General features: G+C 39.1%; 3 protein-coding genes across 11 annotated transcripts in view; 2 read left to right on the top strand and 1 right to left on the bottom strand.

Moving 5' to 3' along the window:
• LOC102227985 (activator of 90 kDa heat shock protein ATPase homolog 1-like) lies at positions 1-6,464 on the top strand. The gene is made up of 9 exons (XM_005812417.3): positions 1-231; positions 1,328-1,518; positions 2,856-2,938; positions 3,034-3,151; positions 3,309-3,400; positions 3,521-3,649; positions 4,998-5,099; positions 5,225-5,276; positions 5,678-6,464. Exons 1-9 carry the CDS (start codon positions 152-154, stop codon positions 5,848-5,850), a joined length of 1,020 nt encoding a protein of 339 aa, XP_005812474.1. The 5' UTR covers positions 1-151; the 3' UTR covers positions 5,851-6,464.
• Positions 5,921-12,672, bottom strand: LOC102227724 (dr1-associated corepressor-like). 3 transcript variants are annotated; one of them, XM_023353340.1, is made up of 7 exons: positions 12,657-12,672; positions 11,596-11,715; positions 11,067-11,139; positions 10,257-10,350; positions 9,667-9,786; positions 8,642-8,741; positions 5,921-7,271 (listed from the first exon to the last, which is right to left on the bottom strand). In XM_023353340.1, the coding sequence occupies exons 2-7, from the start codon at positions 11,635-11,637 to the stop codon at positions 7,245-7,247; spliced, it is 456 nt and encodes a 151-aa protein (XP_023209108.1). In that variant the 5' UTR covers positions 11,638-11,715; positions 12,657-12,672; the 3' UTR covers positions 5,921-7,244. The 3 variants fall into 3 exon arrangements, with proteins under 3 accessions (XP_023209108.1, XP_023209110.1, XP_023209107.1); XM_023353342.1 differs by lacking the exon at positions 12,657-12,672 and having other exon boundaries at positions 11,611-11,808; XM_023353339.1 differs by lacking the exon at positions 12,657-12,672 and having other exon boundaries at positions 11,596-11,805.
• Positions 12,673-15,865: 3,193 nt separating this feature from the next.
• LOC102229540 (la-related protein 1B-like) overlaps positions 15,866-24,022 on the top strand; it is a 34,323-nt gene continuing 26,166 nt past the window's right edge. For 2 of the 7 annotated variants that reach the window (XM_023352946.1, XM_023352947.1), the window contains exons 1-2: positions 15,866-16,676; positions 22,429-22,490. In XM_023352946.1, the coding sequence (XP_023208714.1) occupies positions 16,301-16,676; positions 22,429-22,490 (438 nt within the window). In that variant the 5' untranslated portion in view covers positions 15,866-16,300. The remainder of the gene's footprint in view (positions 16,677-22,428; positions 22,491-24,022) is intronic. The other 5 variants (XM_023352945.1, XM_023352948.1, XM_023352950.1 and 2 more) reach the window with 3 other exon arrangements.

Genomic DNA, 24,022 nt, shown 5'->3' with positions numbered 1-24,022 from the left:
CGGAGAATAAACGCAGGAGCACCGCCAGAGGTTTCTAGAAGCAGCAGCGTGCAGCGGACATCCACCGGCTGACTGACAGACAGACAGCGAGACCTCCTGCGTTCCGCTCCGCTTTCAAAAATCCTACTGTGATTATTATTTATCTGCACACATGGCGAAGTGGGGCGAAGGAGACCCTCGCTGGATCGTTGAGGAGAGAGCCGACGCGACGAATGTCAACAATTGGCACTGGTGAGACGACAGGAAAGGGCACTTGCTGCCAGTTAGCTTGAAGCCGATGCTAACCGCACGCTTCGCGGCGGGGCTTTTTCCTCCCAAACCGCTTTTCGTGTCACGTTCTTGCGGTCAGGAGAGATTATCAGTCCCGTAATGAACTACAGCAAAACGTCTTAGTTTAGCAGTAAAGCTTTTGCTAACGTTGTTCAAGTTAGCGTCACATGTAGCTACCCGTTAGCGGTTCACCGAAGCTAAAGCTGTGTCTGCTGCCGTTACATTCAGTATCGCAGTTTGACCATGTTGGTTGTGCTCATAATGTAACTCCAGACTGCAACGTGACCGCAAATCCTGCACAGCTTGTGGAAAACAAGCTGTTGTTACTTATTACTTTTATTACTTCGAAGAAAAATCCGATGAATCCCACTGCTTACCCTCACTTCTGATCTCCGAATAGATAATCGCCTTTCATCTGTTAGTGAAGTCCCTTGCAGTGATTTATCGCTATGGAGAACCACATTGTTGTTTTTATGAACCAGTTCATTTTTTGTTGCGTTTGAAATCAATACATCAACGAGTGCTCTTAGATTTTCCTAGCAAGTGGCTCATAAATTTTGTGTTAGCAAAAATGTCTGAAGTTCAGACTATTTTATCTAAACCAACAACAACAAAAAATCATAAAATGACTTTTTACATGATGCCAAGATCATGCTTGTAGTTTTAGATTTAAAAGTTACATTTTTAATTTCCTTTGCCCCAATCTACACTAAAATGTGACAAACTGCGACTCCAAAATCTCCTAAAATTGTTTAAAATATTCCCCTAAAATGTTCAACAGGTGCTCTTGGCACGATCTCCCCTTTTACGGCTAAAATAAATCCCAGCTAACAGACTCGTAATAGTCACTTTATAATCGTAATAGTCACTTTATTCATCATAGTTGTTACTGTGGAATATGATACTTTTACCATCAAAGCCAGTCACACCGATGCGACTTCCAAAATGTGCGAAAATGTTCAGAGGTCAAGAGAAAAGATTTTTACCCTCTAATCATGACTACAGGACTGCAGTCTGCTCAACATGGTCGTCTCTTTTTTTTTTTTTAAATCTTCAGGACTGAAAGAGATGCAACAAACTGGTCTTCAGATAAGCTGAAGTCTCTGCTGCTCGGGCTGAGCGTGGAGGATGACGAGGGAGCGTGTGAGGTGACGGAAGTCAGCAAGTTGGACGGAGAGGCCTCGATTAACAACCGCAAAGGGAAACTTATTTTCTTCTATGAATGGAACCTAAAAGCGACCTGGACTGGTGAGTGGAAAAGCCGGGTTTGGACCGAGCGCGACACGCAGCGGCTGCTCCGTTTGTCGACTTAAAGTGACATGAATCGTCCTTTGTCCTTTGCTATTCTGTCGAAAATAAAACATTTCAGTGTTCTTTAGGAATAAGAAGAGATGATTTTTTTTTTTTTGTTGCACGTATTTAAAAAAAAAAAAAAAAAAGGTAACATTTTGCCTCTTGATGGATCACAAAATAGATTTTATTTTCTACCCACCCCTAGTTTTCCACATGTTTAATCATTCTCATTCAGCTCTTTTTCTTCTGTGAAACCGTATCTTAACGGTTTCGCATGGGGAAACTTTTACAAAGCGAACAACTCGTCGATGAACTCTGTGATTTACAAACCTAATTCTGACCGACTGTTGGTAACACAGAGAAACACGAAACACACGAGCCGGTCAAACACGGAGACTGAAGAACCTTTTAGAGACTTGCACCGGCTGACCAGTAGGTGGCAGTGTCTGTGGCGACGACAGGGCTTTGGACTCATTTTGTGTGGCCCTGACCACAGCTGAAGAATGGTTAACAATTAACTTTCCCCCTCAGCAAATAGTTCAGATGCAGAGTTAGACTTTTTTTTTATAGGGGGTGGAGGAGTTTACGATAAAAAATCGACATCTTACAATTATTTTAGTAATCGATTATTCTGATGATTATTTGATTAATTTGAATTTTAAAAAGGATCATTCTATAGCTTTTTCTTTTAACCACTAAAGCCTACTTTTGATCAAAAATACATTAAAATATGAGAGCAGCAAAATAATTCAATTCTTTTCTCTTTTTTTCTTTAAAACAAGAAAATACACATTTTAATGCCTACAATGCAATAACATGGCAGTTAATCTGAACCGGGTGAAGCTAAAGTTCTGGGCAGAAAAGATTTACAGACAAAGGGATTTTTTTTTTTTTTATCTTAAATGCAAAATGCATATTTTGCACAGTTTTGGTGTAATCACTACTCTTTCTTTCAACAAATGACGTTTTTTTAAGTTTGTATACTCCATTTAATGATTTATCACTTCCTAAAGTAGTTTTCGATTATTTCAGTAATCAATTAATTATGATTAATTCAGGTAATCGTGATTGATCATGATTGATCAAGCAGTTGTGATCATCATGATTAACATAGTTAATTGCGATGAATCATGATAAGTTGTTTCACCCCTTGTCTTCTTACAAGGAAAACATATTTATTAGTCATGTTTTGGGTTTTTTTTATTTTATTTGAAGCAGTCCCACAAACATCCAGTGACTTTTCACTCAAAAACTGACTTGAATTTGATGGGGGGGGGTTTGTGTTTTTACAGGAAAGTCAAAAACCGGAGTGAAATACAAAGGTTCAATCGAAGTTCCAAACTTGTCTGATGAGAATGACATGGAGGATCTCGATGTAAGTCGAACGGATGATTTAATGATCCCGACTGCGTGGCGGTGGTGGTGGTGGAGCGGCGCACTGAATCATGTCCCTGTGACCCGGTTCCTCAGATTTCCATTTCGTTGAACAAGGATGAGCCCGACACGCCCCTGGTCCACCTGATGAAAACTAAAGGAGCGGAGAAAATCCGGGAGGCTCTGGGGAGTTACGTGGGCTTTTTGAAAACAGGTCTGTAAAGATCAGGGAAAAACCATTCCCGACCCGAGTAGAAATTAAAACCAGCGATTTAATAATCACCAATGTTTTGGCTCTTTCAATAATAATAATGAAAAAAAAAAACTGTCTTATCTTCTTATTATTCATCTATTGTTTTTAAAATTTGCAGAATTCACGCAAGGGATGATCCTGCCTACCGCTAACGGCGTGGCCAAGCCTCAGTCAGCTTCTCAGTCCAAAGCCAAGCAGGACAAAACTCAGGTCTGTGTTTAAAGACGGCAGAATGCTTCTGGATTAAAACCCGGCGCACGAGTCGAGACGCGACGTAGAGCTAGACTGATGAGAATGCCGTGTTGTTTTTTTTTGTTTTTTTTTTTCCAGGTTTCCTCAGGAAGCAGCACGGCAGCTCCCGTCAACACTGGTGTCAAAATCCCCACCTGTAAATTCACCATAAGAGACACGTTTCTCACCTCGCCAGCTGAACTCTACAGAGTCTTTCTCAACCAGGAGGTGAGTCCGTCCTGCTGCTGCTGAACCAAATCAGGTTCCGCGTCCGTTTGCTCACCTGCTTATTCTCTTATCTGACTAAGTTTTAGGCACTTTTTTCTTTTCTCCTCTTTGTAAAGTAGGACTATTTTAAAGAGTTGCCTAGTATCTGTAACAATATGTATTTAAGTGTGAGATAGTTGGCAAATAAATTTGTAATTCAGCACATTTATGTCTGTTAAAAATCAAACAAACAAACAAAAAAAAGTTTTAAGTCAATTCAGCACCATTCTTCTGTATTGGATTGGTATCGGCCGATACTAAACCTCAGATATCTGTATCGGAATTGAAAAAAGGGAATCGGCACATCCCTAAACAAAATGTCTTGTTAAATTTTTGAGAGAAAAAGACCTTCCGGTATTTTTGGACAGCAGAAATGCTTAGTTTCTGGAAACACTGACGTATTAGCCCGACCTCTAACCTGCCTTAAGAGGAATATTGAACAAAACAAAACAATGAGCTGATGTTACAGTCAAACAAATGTGCATTACAAGTTGAAGTTGTGGAGTAGATATATGGAATAGCTTAAAGGGAGGAAATTAAAGCTTGTAGGGAAAAGAACATCAATTTAAAAGAAATGCAAAATTCAGTATATGGAAAGAAAGAAAAAGCCATCTTGCAACATTCATACCTACATGTGTCACATAAAGGCATAAAATAATAAAAACAAATAAATAAAAAGTTGTATATAGCCTAAATTACTGTATTTTCCACGAGCTGTATTTCTAAGAGAGGGAAGGGACACGAGTTTTACTTCATTCTGATCTTTTGTTTTTCTTTTGTCAAATTTTTGTCTTTATTTTTGCTCAAATAAAATAAAGAAATGAAGTGACTTATAACTGCAAACATGTCACACTCAACAACAATGGTGGATTACACGTAGTGCCTTCAGCAGTTGCAAGTAGTTCTCCAAAAGACTCCACACTCGGTTATTGTTCACCATCTGTGTTTTTTCTTCCTTTCCCCTGAGTCTACTGGTAATCTTGTGCGAAGGATTTATGCACATGTTCCATTCTTCTTGTTTAGCGCCACTTACAGGTGTGGGGGAGTTAAGAAGAAAAAATAGCCATTTTTTCACGCCATTTTGGGTGTTTCTGTGTGAAAAAAAACATTTCTGAAAACGGTCCTGTGTGAACGCGAGAGTTTTTGAAAACGCCAATCCGTTTTAGGGAAGAAGAAGAAAGAAAAAAAAAAAAAAACATTCCTGTGTGCGTTAGTGGACAAACGTCCACCTTGGTGGACAATAAATTTTTTTCTTACTCCATCTAGCTGGAGGCCAGGATGTCACAGTGTGGTATCTTTGGGTGTGCAGATGGTCCAGGCGTTCACACGCAGTCCCGCGACAGTGGACGGAGAGAGGGGTGGAAAGTTTCGCCTGCTCGAAGGAAACGTCTTTGGGGAATTCACGGAGCTGGTGAGGCTGACGTTTCCATCAACGATAATGAAAACGTCACTGAAAACTCATGTTTTATTTGAGGTATAATGTACAACACGTGTAGAAAATGGTGGACGACTAACAACAAATCCTCTTGCCATCAGGTACCTGATGAGAAAATAGTAATGAAGTGGAGGTTTAACAACTGGCCCTGTGGTAGGTTCTTTATATTCTAGATTATTTTTTATGTTATGGAGAAGAACAGCTCATACACAAGGATGATTGACAGAGCTAAGGTCCTCCCCTTGACTCTGATTGGTTATTTTAGAGTTAAATTATTATTTTTAACAGATTCCGTCACATTCCACTGTCAAGACAGCAACAGTTTTACATATTGTTTCCACAAATATTTGAAAAAAAAAAACATTGTATATAAAAATGTACTCCCTTTGCAGAAGGTCTATTCAATCTTTTTTTTTTGTGGGGGTTTGAAAGATGCAAATTTTCCCACACTGTGAAGATTTTAATCACATTCCAGGTTTTTCTGTCAAATAATTGTTTTTTGTTTTTGTTTTTCTATTTGAATTTTGGAAACTGATTGCCTCTCTGCACCACAGAGCATTACGCCACCATCACCCTGATGTTCCTGGACCGGAGCAGCGAGACGGAGCTGAAGGTGGAGTGCAGAGGCGTCCCCGACAGCGAAGAGGAACAGACGAAAGGCGGCTGGAAGAGATACTACTTTGAAGCTATCAAACAGACTTTTGGCTATGGAGCGCGACTTTTCTGAAGAAGCTGTACTGTAATAACTTGTTTTTTTTTGTTTTTGGGTTTTGTTGGGGGTTTTTTTATGGTTGTTATTTTTTTTTTTTTGTATTTGTCCCCTCACCCCCCCAGCCCTCTCCCTGTTTTTTTGGCACAGAACAGCTTTACACTCGTAGGACGAGTTAATGAAATAAACGACTCTGTCGCCGTGCGTGTAAAAGTTTTAATCGCTGGAAATATTTCATTCTCGAGTTTTTTTTTCCGCGCCGGTGTTCGGCTCGGTTCTCGAAAAAGAGCGTAGGCGGACCGCGCCCTTCCGGGGCCGAATAGAAAACGTGTCGGACAAAAGAGGAATCCGGTGAACCACTTCCAATTGGCGTTGGCTTCGGTTCGCGAAGAAGCCAGGACACTTCAAAACAAAAAATTATTTTGTATGTATTTTATCTTGAGTCATTGTAGTAAAGTTGATTTGAACTAAGATGCATGTCTCATTTAAAAAATGTTGTGGGGGGCGCGGGGTGTGAGCTCAGACGGTGTGTATTACAGCCTCATCCGGTGAGATTGTGTTCATGTACATTACAGGACCAGCATCAGTGAGACTTGAAGCTGGAACATTAAAACTAATGTTTGTCAGCGTCAGCTTTTTGTTTTTTTTGTTGTTTTTTTTTCCAAAAAAAAAAAAAGCCGGTGACAGCTGCGTATGTTGGACCATATATGGCTTCAAAAATGTAAATATGCAGTAAAAAATGCTCTAAGAACAGAATTCCTCTATTTATTCATCACTTCAGCCCAGTACCGTGTTTAAAGAAATAGTTTCTTGGAATAAACAAACTGCTGTAAGCTCTTGCTTAGTTTTATTTACCTCCTGCCTTGAGTTATTTACACATTTCATTAAAAAAAACCAACATATATATATATATAGATATATTTACAAGTGCTTTAAAAATAGAAACCACGATGGCTGCTATTAAAAAATAAGCACTTGTAATCAACAAAGACGGCAAAACAAAATGAAAAATCAATCATTTGAGGGCTACAGGGGTTAAACAGTTCATGACGCTAACCTCAAATCTGCAGACAAGCTAAAAATGAAAGAAAAACCTAACAGAAAACTGCAGGCTGTTAAGTATTCAAATCTATGGACAAGAACAAAAAAAAGAAAAACTCCTGCAGCAGAAATCCGTCCTGCATGGACGTTCTGTTCTTTACCAAAGCTTCGCATGTTGGTACAGATTCAAACTGCTGCGTAAATCCCTTTTCTTCCCTCTTACTGTCCAAAAACAGTCATATTTATATAGGCTATAGTGTCCCAGTAGTGAACAGAGTGTTTTTGTCTAGGTTGTTGGGGGGGTTTTTGCGGAGTCACTGCAAAGCCTAATGACATGTGAACAGGAATGATGTGCTGCTGGGAAGTCCACGTTACAAGCAAATGTAGAGCTCCGACTCCTGGGGGGGAGAAAAAAAGAAAAAAAAGATAGAGTAGTTACTAATTCCACCAACGTGCAATACCCTAGCATAACTACAGAGGGTGCATTTACTCTCGGATATGAATTCAGAGTGCCTATAAGAAGGTTAAATACTTAAAATGGGCATGAATATCATTAATTTTGGCCTTTTAACGAAGCATATTTGATGTAAGTATGTCTTAGCTCTCAGAGGTCGCGGAGAAAAGTCGCAGAGATATTTCTGGCAAGCAGAGACCGGGCCGCTTGTCAGAAATGGTAAAATGTATTTCAGTTTATTGTTTCCTGGCGAGGACGCAGCCACTCTGTTCCAACTGGACCGGGCAGATGCACATCCAAACCGGTTTAGGAATAAATAACCTAGGCCTAAGCCTCTGGAATGACCTCAACCCTGTCAGTTATTGGTGAGCTACGCTTAAAAAGCCATGCTGGAGAAAAACGTATTAACTGTCCTCTTCTGTTTGCGATGAGAGCGGAGGTGAAAAAAAAAAACAAGCAGAATTTGTCCAGACGCTTGTTGATGGATACAAAAAAGCATGTGATACAACATGCAAAGGGACATTTTTGTCCATTTAGCAGTAGTTGGTGTCAGAGGTGGGTAGAGCAGCTCTGCTTCAGCATATTTTCACTCAAGTAGAAGTCCAGGAATTTACTCAAGAGTAAAAAGGTATTCCATAAAAAAAGGCTACTTAAGTAACTAATCTGATTTAATATCTTACAATGATGTCACCAGCCAGACAATACAAGACAGCTTTGTGCAAGTTTGGGAAATTGAACGACTAACATTAAAACATTTACACAAATACAATTAGAAAACAACAGATTTTGAGCAGCAGAAATGCTTTCCCAAATCAATCTGTTTCTAATAGAAATTTTATGAAACCAATACTTATATTATGTAATATATATGCTAGAATAGGGTAAAGTACTTCCAGACTATATTTGGCGTTTACCTCAAATTCACTTGACCTTCAAATGTCTCGGCTGATAAAACATCATGTTAAAACAACAAGGTCATAACTAGTTCTTCCTACCCACCTATAAATATATCTGAGGATTTATAATTTGCTCTCCCAGGTGGAGCACAGAAAAAAATAAATAAATCCACTATGAAGTTAAAATTCTGCCCCTCAGTTTTGCTTTTGAAATTCACCGAAGTCGTGTGAATTCCACCCGGGAGGAAGAACTGTTCAAATGAGGCATTAAAAGTCCAAAATTAAACATGACAGTCACACCCGTGATGAGCGCATCTAAACGTTTCACTGGTCCCGTGTGTCCCCCAAACACCAATTCCACCTCCTAAGCTGTTGGTTGAGTGTGTGAGCGTTGTGTGTTCAGTAACCGGATACGTACACTTGAGCCTGAGTCGGTTTCGTGTGGGCCGTGGCTCCATTGGGGAACAGCCTCTCCTGCTCCAGATGGGTTTTTAGCGGCGATGTTGCTCTTTTTGTTCCTTGAAAGACAATAAACTGCATAATGTTACATTTATGGTGAAAACAGATATCGGTTACTTTGTTTACAAATCCACATTGACCACGAAACACTATTAAAGGGGCAGTATTATGTGTTTTCCAGGCACATGGTGCTATTTTACATCATAATCAAGTAACTATATTAACTTCAGTTGTTGTCATAATGCTATATGTGTCGAATATGACTTAAAAGAAATTTGTCTTTGTAATTTAATGCCTTGAGATTGAGCCACTGTCTCTTTAAAAACTCCTGCTCTTTCTGAAGCGCCGCATTCAGCAAGTCACCACAACATGGCTCCGCCTTTAATAACGTTTTTATTATGAAGAAGTACCTTTTATGAGCTCAGCAGATGCGCAGTCCCACAAGGGACTGGGCTGCTAATTGCTGCTGACTAGTCTGAAGGAGCCGTGCAGGAGAGGGGTACTCTGTGAAGCTGAAGCTTGGAAGCTGCAGCTCTGAGGAGCAGCGGCGCCTCGAAGGCGGTGCTAGGTCGACCCAGGCATTTTACACAGCTGAATGGTTGCCGTGGAGATGAAAGGATTTCTCAAACATGTATGAAAGAATCAAGGAAACACTCCAGGTATGCTTTTGATGAAGGGATAACATTATAACATGATGTAAAGCTCAAAAAAGTCAATTTCACACAATGCTGCCCCTTTAAAAGATTTACAATTGGAAAAGAAATGACATGGTGATAACGTTCCCACACATCCTTCATCGATGATGTTTTTGTTTAGGTCAGGACACAGTAACATGTGGTCACTTGTTCACTTGCTCATTAAAAGTCTGTATCTTCCTCAACACCAAGTGAGATCCAGCAAACCAGCTGGTGTTGGTCAACAAAGGGTCAAAGGGTGTATATAATTAAACGGCCATTTCAGACATGAGAAGTGTAACTGACCTACCCGTGTAAGGGAGGCCAAATACTCATGCCTCGTTTGTCCTTCTGGGTTGCTGTAGACGTGGCTCCCTCTGCCAGGTCTTTGAGAAAATGAAACAATTTTTCTGACTCTATGCACTGCTTCCTAAATTTAAAAGAAAAGAAAAGAAACATAAATGTTTGGGGGGGGGGGGTTTTGCCCACTTTTGTCCAACTGCACACAAATTCAGATCTAAACCAAAATTCCCCAAACTCTTGAAAGAGCTGAGCTTCACAGTCCTCCAAAACCTACGTTTATCCCCATCCACCTGTTCCCACCATCCATTTTCCTTCCACCCAACTTTCCCCTGATTTTTTTCGGAGACAACGCTCTGTGAACAATCATCTTCTTCAGTCACAGTTTTGTGTGGCTCACCCTCCTGTTGGAGGGCGTTGAGTAAACAGTTTCCCCGTGACTGTGTAGGTCACAAAATGCCCAAAACGCAATATTTATGTATTAAAGGTCATTTTTACTTTGATTGTCTGTAGTATTCTAGTCGTCGAGTTTTCACTCGCTGTTAGCCATGTTGCGTCAAGATGAACAGAAATAGACTCCTAACATGTAGAGATACTCACATGTGAGCCACAGACACGATGTTGTTGAACTTCGCCTGAGTAATCAAACAGGTTTTGGTCAGCAAAGACTTCAGGAACATCTCCAAAGCCCGGGCTGTTTGTTCCAGCTGAGGAATCCGCAGCTCTACAGGAGAGATCTTTTCTCTTTCTTTCTTTTTCTAACCCAACTCAAGATATCTGAGATGTTACTCATTCATTTGTGTTCAGGCGAATTTGAAATAAAACTGGAACAAATCAAGTTTAAAGTCATTCTGAATAGATGCCACAGAAAGTGAAGGAAGAATTAGGTTTATAAAAAAAAAAAAAAACATGAGAGTAAAGAATATGCAAATAGATGTGCACAAAAGAAAGCCTGGCCAATGTCTTTGCTGTGATGTCAGCAAAATACGGCAGCGTAAGTTTGTTTAAGGGTAGGTTTAATTTTGATTGATTAACCACATACTAAATAAATTCAAATAAATACTTAAAATGAACATGAAATTTATTTTTATAGGTGAGGAACTATGTCTAAAGTGAGCTTGGTTGATTTTAAATATGGGTTTTTATCACACAGTGCATCAGTTTGTTGTGTTGAGTCTGTCATTTATTATTATTTTTTTTACCAGTTAAACCAATAACTTGTAAGCTGTAGGGAGAAAGTATCACGTCTAACCCGGGTGAGGAAGCTTTTTACGTATTTGGACTACAACTCCCATCGCTTAGAAGGGATGAAAGCCGATGCTCAGTTAAAGGACACCTGAAAGACCAGTAAAACTGACAACTGAGTGAGTTTTCTTTTCTGCTTCATTTTTGCCACAACTTGAAGGATACCGATGATCACCGGAACTGACGTCGCTATCCTCCCAACTTCTGTGTCCTTCTGCATGATTTTTTTGATGCGACCCTATAAACAATAACAAAGATTTAAGAAAAAAAAAAGAACAATTTTCATACAAACCGTTAGTTTGCTGGAGCTCTGCTAAAAGCAATTTTATGGTCAAATTGTTCAAATGAATGTGAATGTGAAGTTACATAGCAACTGCCACCGGTTTACTGACCGACACTGGACTCTAACTTTATCACGGATCAAATTTCTAGTTGATTTCGTCTGTGTAAAATACACAACAAATGCACATAAATAGCGGTCGAAACTAAGTCTAAGTCCAAACAGTTGTTTTTTTATTTTATTTTGTTTTTTGCCTTATCATGGTCTGATTCTATATAGTAGCAAGATTTCCGACATATCCGGTAGTCCTCAAACACAACCCGTGCCCCTCTGCTCCATGCTGCGCGAGCTAGCTGTTAGCTGGTTTTGTTTGACTTTAAACGACTGATATTTAACACAGAGAGCAGTACTCACCGGAGGGAACCGCACCTTGTATTTTTTCTTCTGTCCGGGCATTTTCGTCGCTGTAATTCCCGCTGCTTAGTCACATTTTTCATGTTTTTACAGCAGAGTGCTGCAGCATCCATTTGTTTACTTTTAGTAGGAAGAAAAGTGATGAGAGGAAGAAGAAGGAAAAAAAAAAAAGTGATGTCAACATTTGACCCCCAGAGGCTCCATGGCAACACCACGACATCTACCCGGTGACAATGAAAAACACATGAGGTGGAAACAAAACAAAATAATAATCATTTTTATAGTTATTATAATCATAATAGTTATTATTATTCAGATTATTACTGTTGTGGTTGTTGCAGCAGTATGAAGTAAACAATATGCTTAGATTGCTTGTTCATTTTCTTGTTGAAGTCATAATGTATTTAATTGTGAATTATTTAAAACACAATTGAGCTTGAAGATGGAAGTTTTATTTGTGTTTTTTTTTTAACTAATAATATAAAAGCCAGATTGGTTTATTTTTATTAGTACCAGAGTAAAGAGGACAGAAAACAAATGCACCACACTTTTGATATTTTTATTTATAAACAATATTGAAAGCCATGTATTATTTCCTTTGTAATTAATAACACTTACAGTAGAAAGCAGAAGTATGCAACCTTTTTCTCACTGTCAGAAGTTGAACCAAACCAAACTTTTCATGTTTTGGGTTATTTAGAATCACCAAAATTGTTTCTGTTTGCTAAATGCCACAATAGTAAGAGAAAGGATATGCCAGAGATTTGTTTATTATTGCTTTCAGAATCAGAGGTTTAAATAAAGAATGATTACTATCTCATTAAACAACAAGGGAAAGCCCAGGTGATGATGTCATGGCTTTGGAAACTTCTGATAGGTTGACCGGCACATGTGAGTTAACTGGAGGTTCACCTGTGGATGTATTTTAAGGCCACACCTCCAACACACGGCTTTCTTGTTTGGCATCATGGGAAAGTCAAACAAAATGTCAAAATAAATGCTTCCAGATGCTTGGAAGGTGCAGCGTTAATCTGTTCAAACAATTATTTTCGAGTACAGACCTGATGGGAGTCATGGGAACCATCATAGCAGGAAGAATACGGACCCTGTGTCCCAGAGATAAACGGGTTTCGGTCAAAAATGTGCAGATTGACCCCAGAACAAAAGCCAAAAACTTTGTGAAGATGCTGCTGAAGGGTTAGGCAGTATTATTACCCACAGTGAAACACTTACTGTATCAAATTGGACTGAAAGGCCGCTCACTGAGTAGGAAGCCATTAGCCTCAGAAATTCAGAAACGGGTGAGAAACAGTGATTGGCATGCATCAGTCTAGAAAGGGGTAAAAAAAAGCTAGTTAACCTCAGTGAGAACTGGTATCTCGTTGAGGAAAAAAAAAACATGGTGAACTTTCCCAGGGGTGGCCAAACTACCAAATGACTCCAAAAGCTTATCGATCTCACCCTGCGCCACCACTCCAGGTCTATGATTCCTCCATTCACTTCAGTGTCCATGATCTGACAGTAAAAAGGAGACCGGCTAAAATGCCTTCCATATGAAAATCCAAAGCCAATACAACTGCTGACCAAAACATACACACAGGCCAAGCTCACGTTTACCAAAGAAAGAAAAACCATCCTGATGATCTCTAAGACTTTGTGGAAAATATTCTGTGGAATGCTAAGACAAATGTGTCTTGCTTTGCCTTAAAGGCACAGTATCATGTGTTTTCTAGCCATATAATATCATTTTATAGCTCAATCAAGAAACTGTTACTTTCAGCTGTTATAAAAGTGCTGTATACATCTAATACGACTTAAGTTTGACTACATGCTTTAACGTCTCTTTAACGGCTTTTTTGACCTCTGTCTCTTTAAAAAACTCCCAACTCTTCCTGAAACTCCGCCTTCAGGAAGTCATCACAACATGGCTTATGTATTAACCCTTTAACATCATTTCTACCAGCATTGCACTGAGAAGTAGTTTTTATAACGAGCTCAACGGATGAGCAGTTCCGTCAGGTGTTTGCTAATTGCTGCTGGCTAGTCTGAAGGAGCTGAAGAGGCAAGAGGAGCAGGGAGCACGGGGGGGGGGGGGGGGGGGGGGGGGGGGGGGGGGGGGTTCAAAGCATGAAGGCTTGGAACCTGCAGCCCTGAGGAGGAGCTTGGTCATCGAAGGCAGAGCTAGGTCCACCCAGGGGTTTTGTACAGCTGAGTGGTTGCCATAGAAATTAAGGCATTTCTTAAACATGCATAAAAGAATCAAGGAATCTCTCCAGGTATGTTTTTGATGAGGGAATCAAAACTATATATATATTTTTTTTTTTTGGATGAGGGAATAACATGGTAACATGATGGAAAGATGAAAAAAATGTGATTTTGCATAACACTGACCCTCTAATAATTAAGATCATCAGTTGAAAGCAAACTTGCAATTACTCTTTGACTGAAGATCTGAAAACATTTAAGCGTCACAAGAAAACAACAGCGACATGAGTTTGGCAAATATCTTTTGACACTGCTTTGTCCTTCCAATGGGATCTGAAGAAAATACAACTTTGCCCATTTTTCTATGATTCCGTTCTGATATTTTGTGGAAGGTTGAGGTGTAATTCTACTGCTCACATACGCTTACAATATACTGGAGATAAATGCTCCCACACATTGTGACTGGACATATCTTTTTCCATCTCTCCAGCAGTTTGCATCTGTCCCACACTTAGAAACATGTCATCTGATCCGATAGTGATGACTCTGCTTTCAGATTTTTAAAGTGTGTAATTTGACAAGCAGAGTGAAGCACAAGCAGTCGAACTGGCCCGCGTGTCTGATTCCCTTCATATCTATAGCTGAAAAGCACTTAAGAAAAGATGAAAAAGAACTCATCGCTCAATAAGAAAAACTTCTTTTTTTTAAATACAAATCAGAAGTGTCTTGAACTCATTCACATCGTCATGTTACAACTACTAACTTTAATGTATTTTATTGTCAATTGATTTATAAATGTAAAGTTGTGCATTGTTCTAAATTTGAGTGAAAATGATTTGTCGCTTTCAAAATGGTGCGCGAATAAAAACTGGAAACCTTCATTGTAAAAGCCCCGGATCAATGGCAGCTGCGTGCGTTTTTCTTCGGCCCCTCCGGTCATTACTCAGCTGTGGCACTTTTAGGATGCGCTTCTAGAAACTTTGCTCATTGGGAAATGGAAAGTGTTGAAGATTTCCTTTGCAAAAAAAAAAAAAAAATTTCAAACTGGATTGACATCATCTAGAAGAGCAATTTTCAAATGTTCCCAAAGGTCCTCGATTGTGTTCAGGGCCGAACGTTCTAAAGTGAATTTGTTTTAATCTAAACCAGTGTAGGTATCTCTGGTTGTATGTTTTGCAGCTTTATCCATTTTCCCATTAACTCTTACTAATGACACTTTCTTTGCTGAAGAAAGCATCCCCACAGCATAATAATACCACCACCGTGTTTCATCTAGACAAAGACATGGGCAGTGTGAGGTGCAGCGGTAGTTTTATTCTGCACATAGTGATAGTGTTTTATCTGTTGCCATTTCTTTATAAAGAAATGAGCTTAGACAGTCAATATTCTACTCAACATACAACTACCAATTACAGATCTCTTTGTTTTTGTCATCAAATATTTTAACATGATAGATATGTAATATATATCTATTATATTTAGATATAATAGGCAATATCATGTATATGTGTAATATAGTAATATCTATATTATAATACAGCTATATCACATATTATAATATATATTATATAATAATACATTCAACTATTAGATATTTTAAATAGATACTATTATCTATTAACATTATATAACATTTATAGATAATGTTATAGCTATATTGTATTTAGATGGAAATATTTAATTAGATTATATTTAAATTGGTTTCAGAAAGTAATTACAACAAAGGCACAAGTACTAGTACGTGAAAATAAATAAAATAAAATAAATTAGTTTTGCCGTTCAATTTTTCCCAAAAGGAATTTGAATTCGCTGCAGTTCATAATGGTGAATATGCAATAGCCTACTTTTACGCCAATTGTTTTTTGTTTTTTTTTAATACTCACTTATGTCGCAGTTTTAACTCAAACTATGCACGTTAGTAAAATTGATACATGACCATAAATAGACGAAATAAAGACACAGCTCGGTAAACGTATTCCGTGTTCAAAAATAGTTGTAAACGTTTGTCTGTAGTTGCCGGTGACGGCCGATGGGGGCAGCAGAGTCAGTGTTTACAGAATTAGGAGAGTTTGCTGCACGAGCTGGCTGCTGGTAGCGTGGAGGTGAAATTAGACACTGAGAGGAGGTCGCTGTAGTAGGGTTTTTTTTTTCCCCTCTCTAAAGTTATTAAAAGTCCCAAAGAACCAAACAAGGGCTTGTCGCGTTTATGGAAGCTAACTACACAGTCGGAGGAAACTGTTAAATGATATGAAACTGTTAAATATCGCGGGAAAAAGCTTCTGACTCGGGCTCGCTGGCTTCTGCATGGTCCCAGGCTAGCTAACAGTTAGCTGCTGCAGCTTCTCGGCTAGCGGGCTAGCGAGGTCCAGCCCAAATTTTGTTTGCCTCGAGTGGATGTGGTCACCCCCCGAGCTGTTCACGACTTTTCTCTTTGCAAGGAAAACAAGAACCAAGACTCCACACTGGCTTTGACACCGCGCGCTGTCAGGAAACCAGCAGGATGTCCACCGAGGTTGAGTGTAGCCAGGTTGACTCGGGTTTGACAGCGAGCGGCTCCAGCGGGGTGCAGGACAAAAACCAAAACAAGTCAGAGGGGGCTCACCTGCACAAAGAACAAGAGGAGCCGGGGCAGAGGGGCACGGAGAAGCAGCAAGCGGACGACCACAAGCAAGAGTCGACCAAGAGCCAAGCGGACACGCATAAGAAAAGCAAAGAAAACGATAAAGAGAACGAACAGAGCGGCAACGCTGACTCGGCTGTCGAGGCGGCGAAGAAGAAAGTTGTAGAAGCCCCTCCGCCGAAAGTCAACCCGTGGACTAAAAGAACCACGGGCAGAGTGCCGGTCAACAACATCAACTCCGGCTCCCAGGAGACAGGTGAGCTGCTCCCATGTTTTACAGACGATGGGGGGCGAAAGTGAATAATGCGGTCCGCAGCAAATGTGTCACGTTGTCGAGGCATTTCTGAACGCTTCACTGCGGAGAAACCCACCGTGAGATGACCTGCCAGCTCATCTCACGGTGGCTTTAGTCAGATGTAATTAAACAATTAGGATGTCAGCTAAATGTTAGCATCACATTCACCCCCTCCCCCCCCCCGTGCTCGGGTTGCTCATGAGCACCACGTGTTGATTGCTGACAACTGCTACTTCTGTTAGCTACCAGCAGCTAGCTGTTATGTTGCTCCGATCCCCAAAGGGATGTCGGTGGCAGTGGGATGGGAGTGTTTTGTTGCTTTTTGGGGGGAGGTAGTAGCTCAAAACCTACTCGATTTGAGCTAAAATCGACGCTTCAGCTTCGAGCAGCTAGCTCGTCTCGCTGGCTGAGGCTAAAGCCAGCAGGCTAGCAGCTCCTGCTGCTGTAAAGGCACGTTTCGCATGTCCAATGGCCTGGCAGCCTGCCGTTCCTCCCACCGGGTCGCTGTCACTAGTGAGAGTAACACGTATGTGAACAAGGTGCTTTAACAGATGGATTTGCTGGAAGTAGAATATCTGTGTATGGTTAAAAAATATTGACATTTATTGAATTTCTGCTTTTAATTTTCTGAAATCGGAGAAAATGATCAAGGTTTAAAATAGATGAACAGGTAGAAAGACAAATTAGGGCTTAAGGTTGAGTAATACTTTTAGTTGTGTTTGGATCTTTTTAATAGTAATTCCATGAGAGGATCTCCATTTGTTGTTGGGTTGTTGTTTTTTTTTTAAACGTTTTTTTTTTTTTTTTTTGCAAGAAATATCTAAAACAATCAGCTGCACTTAAAACATATGTTAAAAATATGCCTGATCAGCTGGTAAAACAGATTCAGGTTTACCACACAAGGTAAACACATACACAGTTTACCTTTAATGTCCACAAAACGACTTTTGGATAACCTAGGAAATGTAGCTTTCGGTATTGTTGTAAAAAATGTGACTTTTGTAATGTTAAACAAAAATAAACTTTGTAAAATAACTGTGAACAAGGAGCTTGTTGAGATGATAAGATGAAATAGGGTTTTTAAATAAACATCAATCTGTCTGTATATTGATCGAATCTACTCAGTAGAAGTTGACTTTGGTCTCAGCATCTTTTAGAGTAGCTTTTAGTTTCATCCTAGCTAATCTGGGTTTAACTTGCATCCAGCAAATATTCACGTTACATCACTTTTTCCACATTTAAAAATGGACTAAATTCATAAAAATAAAAAAAAAACTCCTACAATAACTTCAAAAGTTTGTTTTTTGCAAATATATTAACGATAAACTGTGAAATGACATGTACATAAGTCTTCCCAGCCTTTTCTCATTATTTTAATGCAGCTTTGCCAGAAACTTCTTGCATATGGCATGACCAGCTGACAGAACTTTTCTTGGTCAGTTTCCTGTTTGCCAAACGTCTCCATCTCCATCAAACGTCTATCAGCCATTTTCTGATCTCTCCTGAGATGTACAGTCAAACCCCAGCCTGGACTCTGGCCTGGCCGCCCCACGACGTTCACAGAGAGGTTCTGAACTTACTGCTTTACCCAGCTTGATGCTGCCACTCCCGTGCTTCCCCATGGGGATGAGCCACGCCTGGTTTTCCTCCTAACAGGTTATCTGGTCTTCATGCCGGAGAGTCCAGTCTTTGTCTCACCAGACCAGAGAGTCTTGTTCCTCACAGTCTGAGTCCTTCAGGGCCCTTCCAGACGGGCCGCCATGTTGCTTTTCTAAAGAGTGGACTCTTCACCATACAGGTGGAGCTGGAGGTTCTTCTGAAGGTTCTCCCCTCTCCACAGAGGAACGGTGGAGTTCAGATAGATGGACCTTCAGGTTCTGACTGAGATTCTGAGTCCTGCTGGTTCATGCTCACTGTGACATTGAGAGCAGCAGAGACAGGATCCACCTGAGCTCACGTTAAAGCTTCAGAGCAAAGACTCTGAATACACAAGTAAACATGAGTCCTTTAGTTTGTTTAAGCCTGTCGCAATAAGAAATTAATCAGTTGATCACATGATACAGTAAAATGAGCTCAATAAGTTCCTTCCTCGTGGTATTTTTTTTTAAAGGTAATTTTGTCTAAAGCCTGTTTATTTTTGGTTTCTGTTGCGCATGATTTTTGTTTCCATTTTATTTATTGTTTTATTATTTCTGCTTTTTTTTGCGTATTTAAAATCTATTCCAATTCTAGCCTTAAAGTGTTCTTTTCAAAATTTAAGTTTATTGACTTTTGAGAGGGCAGAATTGCATTATTATGCTATTATCAATATGTTACATCAAAACGGTCGCAGATCAACAATATTTATGTTTATCGCAATAATTACTAGGACAATTTATCCTAGAGCAATTTTCTATGTTTAATAAATATGTAAAAAAAAAAAAAAGGTTTCCAGAAATGATGCTTCTTCTGAAAGGTCTTTTTTTTCAAGGATTTATTTTTAGATGAAGGCTCTAGTTAGTTCCTCACAACTTGTAATTTTGTTCATATCAATTCTTAACATTTTTTTACTGTGGTAGCTTAAAAATCAAAGAAGTCATTTGACTGCTTTTATTTCTCCTCTAGATTCTTTTAATTCTACAATGAGGGACAATAATATTTTTCCAAGTATGATGAAGTTGAATTGATGCTAATCCCCCCAACCCTTCTAAAAATAATGAATTATTTCTGAATGAAAGAGTGGAGCTCCATTACCTCTCTGGAGCTGAACAAAATTAAGTTCTTTAAAAGAAGCTGAAAAGCTTTATAGGAGCACTGTACGTATAACTGGAATTAGTGCTGTTGTAAACAAATATTTTAGGAATCGAGTAAATGTCGATTATTCTTACGAGTAATCGGTTAAAAAAAGAAAGTAAAACATTGGTAAATCTAACATAACAGCAGTATTACTATCGCATATCAACATCAGTCCAATTTTTCACAGTTGAGCTTCCCGAACAAGAACTTTTCTGTAGTTTAGAAAATTAAGTCGTAACAATAATAGCTCACTTTTCAAGTTAACCTGAAGAAAAGTTACACAAAAATCTGATGTTCAATTCAATAATAAAGAGGAAAGCTCACAAATGCGCTTATAAAAAATGTCTCTTGTGTGAGAATGTCTCACTTTCTCTCGTAATGTGTTTTCGTTTATGCATTCATCTTCAGTGAATTTCATAGATGAACTCTCACCTTGCCCAGACATTTATAGCTTTTGTGTTCATGTTAGCGACGGGATTTGACACCTTTGTTCGTCACACACAGAAACACATCTACCAGCTGTCACCCATTTGTTGAGACCGGGATGTTATGAAGTAAATTTTCCGGTTTGTCCGTAAAGCTACACTTACGTTAATTATCTAATGCACAGCCGCCCGCAGTGTACAGTCTATCGGCAGCGCTCTTTCCCCGCCGTTCGCTCTGAACCGCCACCAGGCAGCAGCTCCGGGAGGAGAAAAGCTGCCGTACTCCAGGCATCGCGCCAGTCATTTTAAGGACGTTTATTGGTCCCCCGAAAAACGACAAAGACCCGGACATTATCATGAATCAATAAAATCCCCCCAGACTGAACTTGAAAACTGGACGTTATGCTGCTAACAGTTAGCTTTCGTCAACAACTCAGGCGGAAGTGAGAGCGCTGTGCCACGCAGGTTATAACCTGGCTGGAACACGGTGGATTAAATAATAAAATATAACTTAACGAAGCAGATACATTTTTCTGGATGAATTTTAATAATCGAGGTACTCGAATCACTCGAGGAATCGTTTCAGCCCTAACTGGAATGGTTTGTTATTGTATATTTTATATATTTATCAATATTTTGCATGAACTGTAATGAATTTTTATTGATGTGTATTCTAAATCTGTCATGTATTTGACTGATTACTATTGCATAAGGTGTGTTTTTAATGATGGACATAAATAAGCTATAGCATTATTGAAACTAGGTACACAAATGTTCACAGTCTCACAAGAACAAGAAAATAATCGACAAAAAGTTAAAAGTAGACATTTTGCAGGGACTTGTCCTTTCACCAGTGTAGCTTAGAGCGCTGTAGCCTTCACCAGGTCAGCATAAATGAGGCCAGAGATGATTCAAGAAGGTAAAAGTGCTACATAAAGAAGCCTTTTTGCACATATGACTGCAAGAGGGATTATTATGTCAAAGTTCAACATATAATTAATCAACACATTCTGTTAAAGAAGCGTCTCTGTACAATGGTTCTGTTTGTGTCCCAAGATTTTCCTAAGACTGGATCCAGAGGTTTTTATTTGCATGGGGTTAATAAGGTGGACTGCTGAAAACACCATGGTGGAAGAGTATCTTAAAGCTGCAGAATGTAACTTTCATCTTTTTAAAAATCATGTTGGTTTTTTATATTATCTTTTAATATATTTTATTTAATATTCTTATCTTGATATATATACTATATATTCCATATTCCACTGTCACCATTTTGTGACAGTGGAATATGAGACAGATAATCTGTGAAAAGATCCATCTCCTCCACCTCCTCCCTCAAAAACAACCAATCAGAGCCTGAAGAAGGGGTTTAGAGCTGTCAATTATTCTTATGAACATGCTGCTAAATGTACTAATGGTGGAGAAACAACTTACCGTTTATCTGTCATCATCAGTGGCCATGCTAACTAGCCATGGCATTCACTAAGTTCCAGTGTAGCAATTGTCAAAGGGAATGGATGTGGTGATTAAGGCGTTAAGACGCGCTTCCTGGCTATGATTGGTTGTTCCTAGTTAGCTCTGGCTAACTAGGCATAGGAGCTTGTTTTTTTTGTTTTGTTTTTTCCCCCACACATTATCTGTCCCATGCCATAGTGACAGTTTCAACAAATATGTAAAAAAAAAAAAAATCAATTACATAAAAGTTACACACTGCAGCTTTAAAGAGCCAGTCTGAGAAAGTCAGTATCCAGATTTTCAATCTCCTGACCTAAAAATGTATCAAATCTGAAGCCGAGTTTCTTGGAATTTCAACTTTAAATTGGCTACTTTCTCCTGTTTGCTTCATCAGTGAGCTCAACAATACTTTTCATTCTGATAGTTAACATTTGCCTTTGCATATGTGTGTGTTGTTTCTTCTGTAGCAGGCTCTTGGTGAAAGCGGTGGTCTCGAACCCCCTTCAGCTAAAGTTGTGAATGTGTGTCAGAGCGGAGAGGAGAGCAACCGGGGGGGGGGGGGGGGGAGCTAAATTTGAAGCAGCCTTCTCTGGCCTAGGCATCAGTTTACAGGGTTACTGTACATCTAGCTCTGTGGGTGGACACGCACACACACACAGACAGACCCAGTCAGGCATACACCCATTCACACGAAAGCCTGTGTGTGTGTGCTAAGTGTGTCTTATCAATCCAGCCATCCTCTGCTGAGCGATAGGAGCCACTCCCAGCCTGCAGAGATGCAGCCGCACGGCGTGCCACCGCAGTCTGCACTCTAATCACCCCCAACTTACACTCCTTCACTCCCTGCGGGGGTTAAATACTTAGTTCTTCTTCTCTATGCTCCCCAAACGGCACAGAAAGACTGTGCAAGAGTGGATGAGTTGACATTTTAACCGCGGTGTTGAGCAACCGATTTCTACTCGCATTTCTCGAGGAGCTGTAGCTTCTGTCTGCTTTGGTCTGCTCCTGCCTGCCACATTTAATGATGTCTGTTTCTATTATCCATCATCTGTGCACAGATCAACAAAACACCCTGAAAGTGGTCCGAGCCAGCAAGCCCAGAGTGAGAAAACCCAGCAAGGTAACGCTCTGTTTTTAAATTTGGTTTTAAGTTTTCACATTTTCTGCAATACACGTGCAAATACTTTCACATAGGATCAACTTGACCATGTTTTCTAGATAAATATTGTTCCAGAAATATTCAGTAATTATCACATCATGCCTCTTTTTTTCTACGTTAGTATTGGATGAACACCTGTTTTAACTTGCAAATAAATTAACATTTTGATTCTTCTAAGTCCTCATATCTACATTTCCATAATTCTGACTTAAGGTGTTAAAACACACAGAGAGTGAGAAATTACCATCTGCTGCCAAACATTAACCGGTTCGAGCTGCTATCCTCTGGTTTTGTTTGCTTCTCCAACCTGTTTTTCCACTACAGAGCTTTAAGGATAATCACCATAGCATAATACCTAAATATAGATATTAAGTAGCTCTCAAATTGTCTGAATATATTTTACTAACCTTTTAGGGTAATTTTGGAGTCAATGTTGGACCTTTAATTTAATCTTTTGTTTATTTAGGCATGTTAGAAATCTTTAAGCATGGTTGTAGGGGCTTCTCGAAGAAAATTGTTGACAGGGAATGCAACACATGTTAGTTGTCAATCAGTGAAATGTTTATATTGTGTTATTTTTAAGTCTTCAGCCCTCAGTTTCAACTACTACATAGAAGAGGGTTTGTATTGCGGCCTGGATGTTTTGTTTCCTACGACAACGCGCCTCGCGAATCCCGTCAGCAGCCGATTTCTCATTGGAAGACTGATTCAGACGGTTTTATTAATTAAAAATTAAACATGCTAAAAAGTATAATTGTGTGTTTTCCAGTTGAAAGCCCAAATAATCACCTTGCAGTGATCATTAGTGCATTTTAGTCACATAACTGGACTCTGTTAATCTTTAAAACAACATGAGCACAACAAGATGGCGGCTTTAAAAGGACACTAGCTTTATTCAACTGCAGCAACCAAATGGAAATGGATTTATCCAGCTGTATTAATCCACAGCAACAAAATTAAAATGACATGATTATTTTAAAAATAAGTATTTTACATGTATATGTTTTACCTTTTGTATTTATTGCTTAGCTTTGTATTTTATCTGTTTCTAACTATTATTTTGGTTTTCATCTCTTTGTAATTGTTCAGCACTTTGTTTGAAAGCACTTTATAAATGTTATTATTATTATTATTATTATTATTATTATTATTGCAATTAGGGCTGCAAGTAACCACTATTTTAACAATCGATTATTGTATAGATTATACTGAGGATTAATCGATTAATCAGATTTAAAAATAATTGTGTCTTCTGCAGATTTTTCATGTAACCACATAAGCTTATTTTATGCATTAGAATACACCAGGAAAATACAAATAAATTAAGAATTGAATTATTTTTTTTTCAATAACAAAATAGATATTTTATTGCCTAAAATGCAATAATTTTATTTATTTTTTTTTCCCATTTTTTTCTCCGAAGAGTTTTTTTGCGGCGCTAGTGGCTCGTATTTTTTTCTACAGTAGGCAGACAGGAAGGAGGGTGAGAAGAG

This window comes from Xiphophorus maculatus, chromosome 19 (genome assembly GCF_002775205.1).
Source record: "Xiphophorus maculatus strain JP 163 A chromosome 19, X_maculatus-5.0-male, whole genome shotgun sequence".
Classification (NCBI taxonomy): Eukaryota; Metazoa; Chordata; class Actinopteri; order Cyprinodontiformes; family Poeciliidae; genus Xiphophorus; species Xiphophorus maculatus.
This window is presented reverse-complemented; position numbering and strand designations above follow the sequence as displayed.

Excerpts from the sequence above, each read along its gene's own strand:
- LOC102227985 (XM_005812417.3), top strand. The coding sequence starts at position 152 with ATGGCGAAGTGGGGCGAAGGAGACCCTCGCTGGATCGTTGAGGAGAGA. Across the intron at positions 1,519-2,855 it reads CCTAAAAGCGACCTGGACTG|GAAAGTCAAAAACCGGAGTG; the intron begins GTGAGTGGAAAA and ends GTGTTTTTACAG. Across the intron at positions 5,100-5,224 it reads TTGGGGAATTCACGGAGCTG|GTACCTGATGAGAAAATAGT; the intron begins GTGAGGCTGACG and ends TCTTGCCATCAG.
- LOC102227724 (XM_023353340.1), bottom strand. The coding sequence starts at position 11,637 with ATGCCCGGACAGAAGAAAAAATACAAGGTGCGGTTCCCTCCG. Across the intron at positions 11,140-11,595 it reads ACAAGGTGCGGTTCCCTCCG|GGTCGCATCAAAAAAATCAT; the intron begins GTGAGTACTGCT and ends TATTGTTTATAG. Across the intron at positions 8,742-9,666 it reads ATTTGGCCTCCCTTACACGG|GAACAAAAAGAGCAACATCG; the intron begins GTAGGTCAGTTA and ends TTGTCTTTCAAG.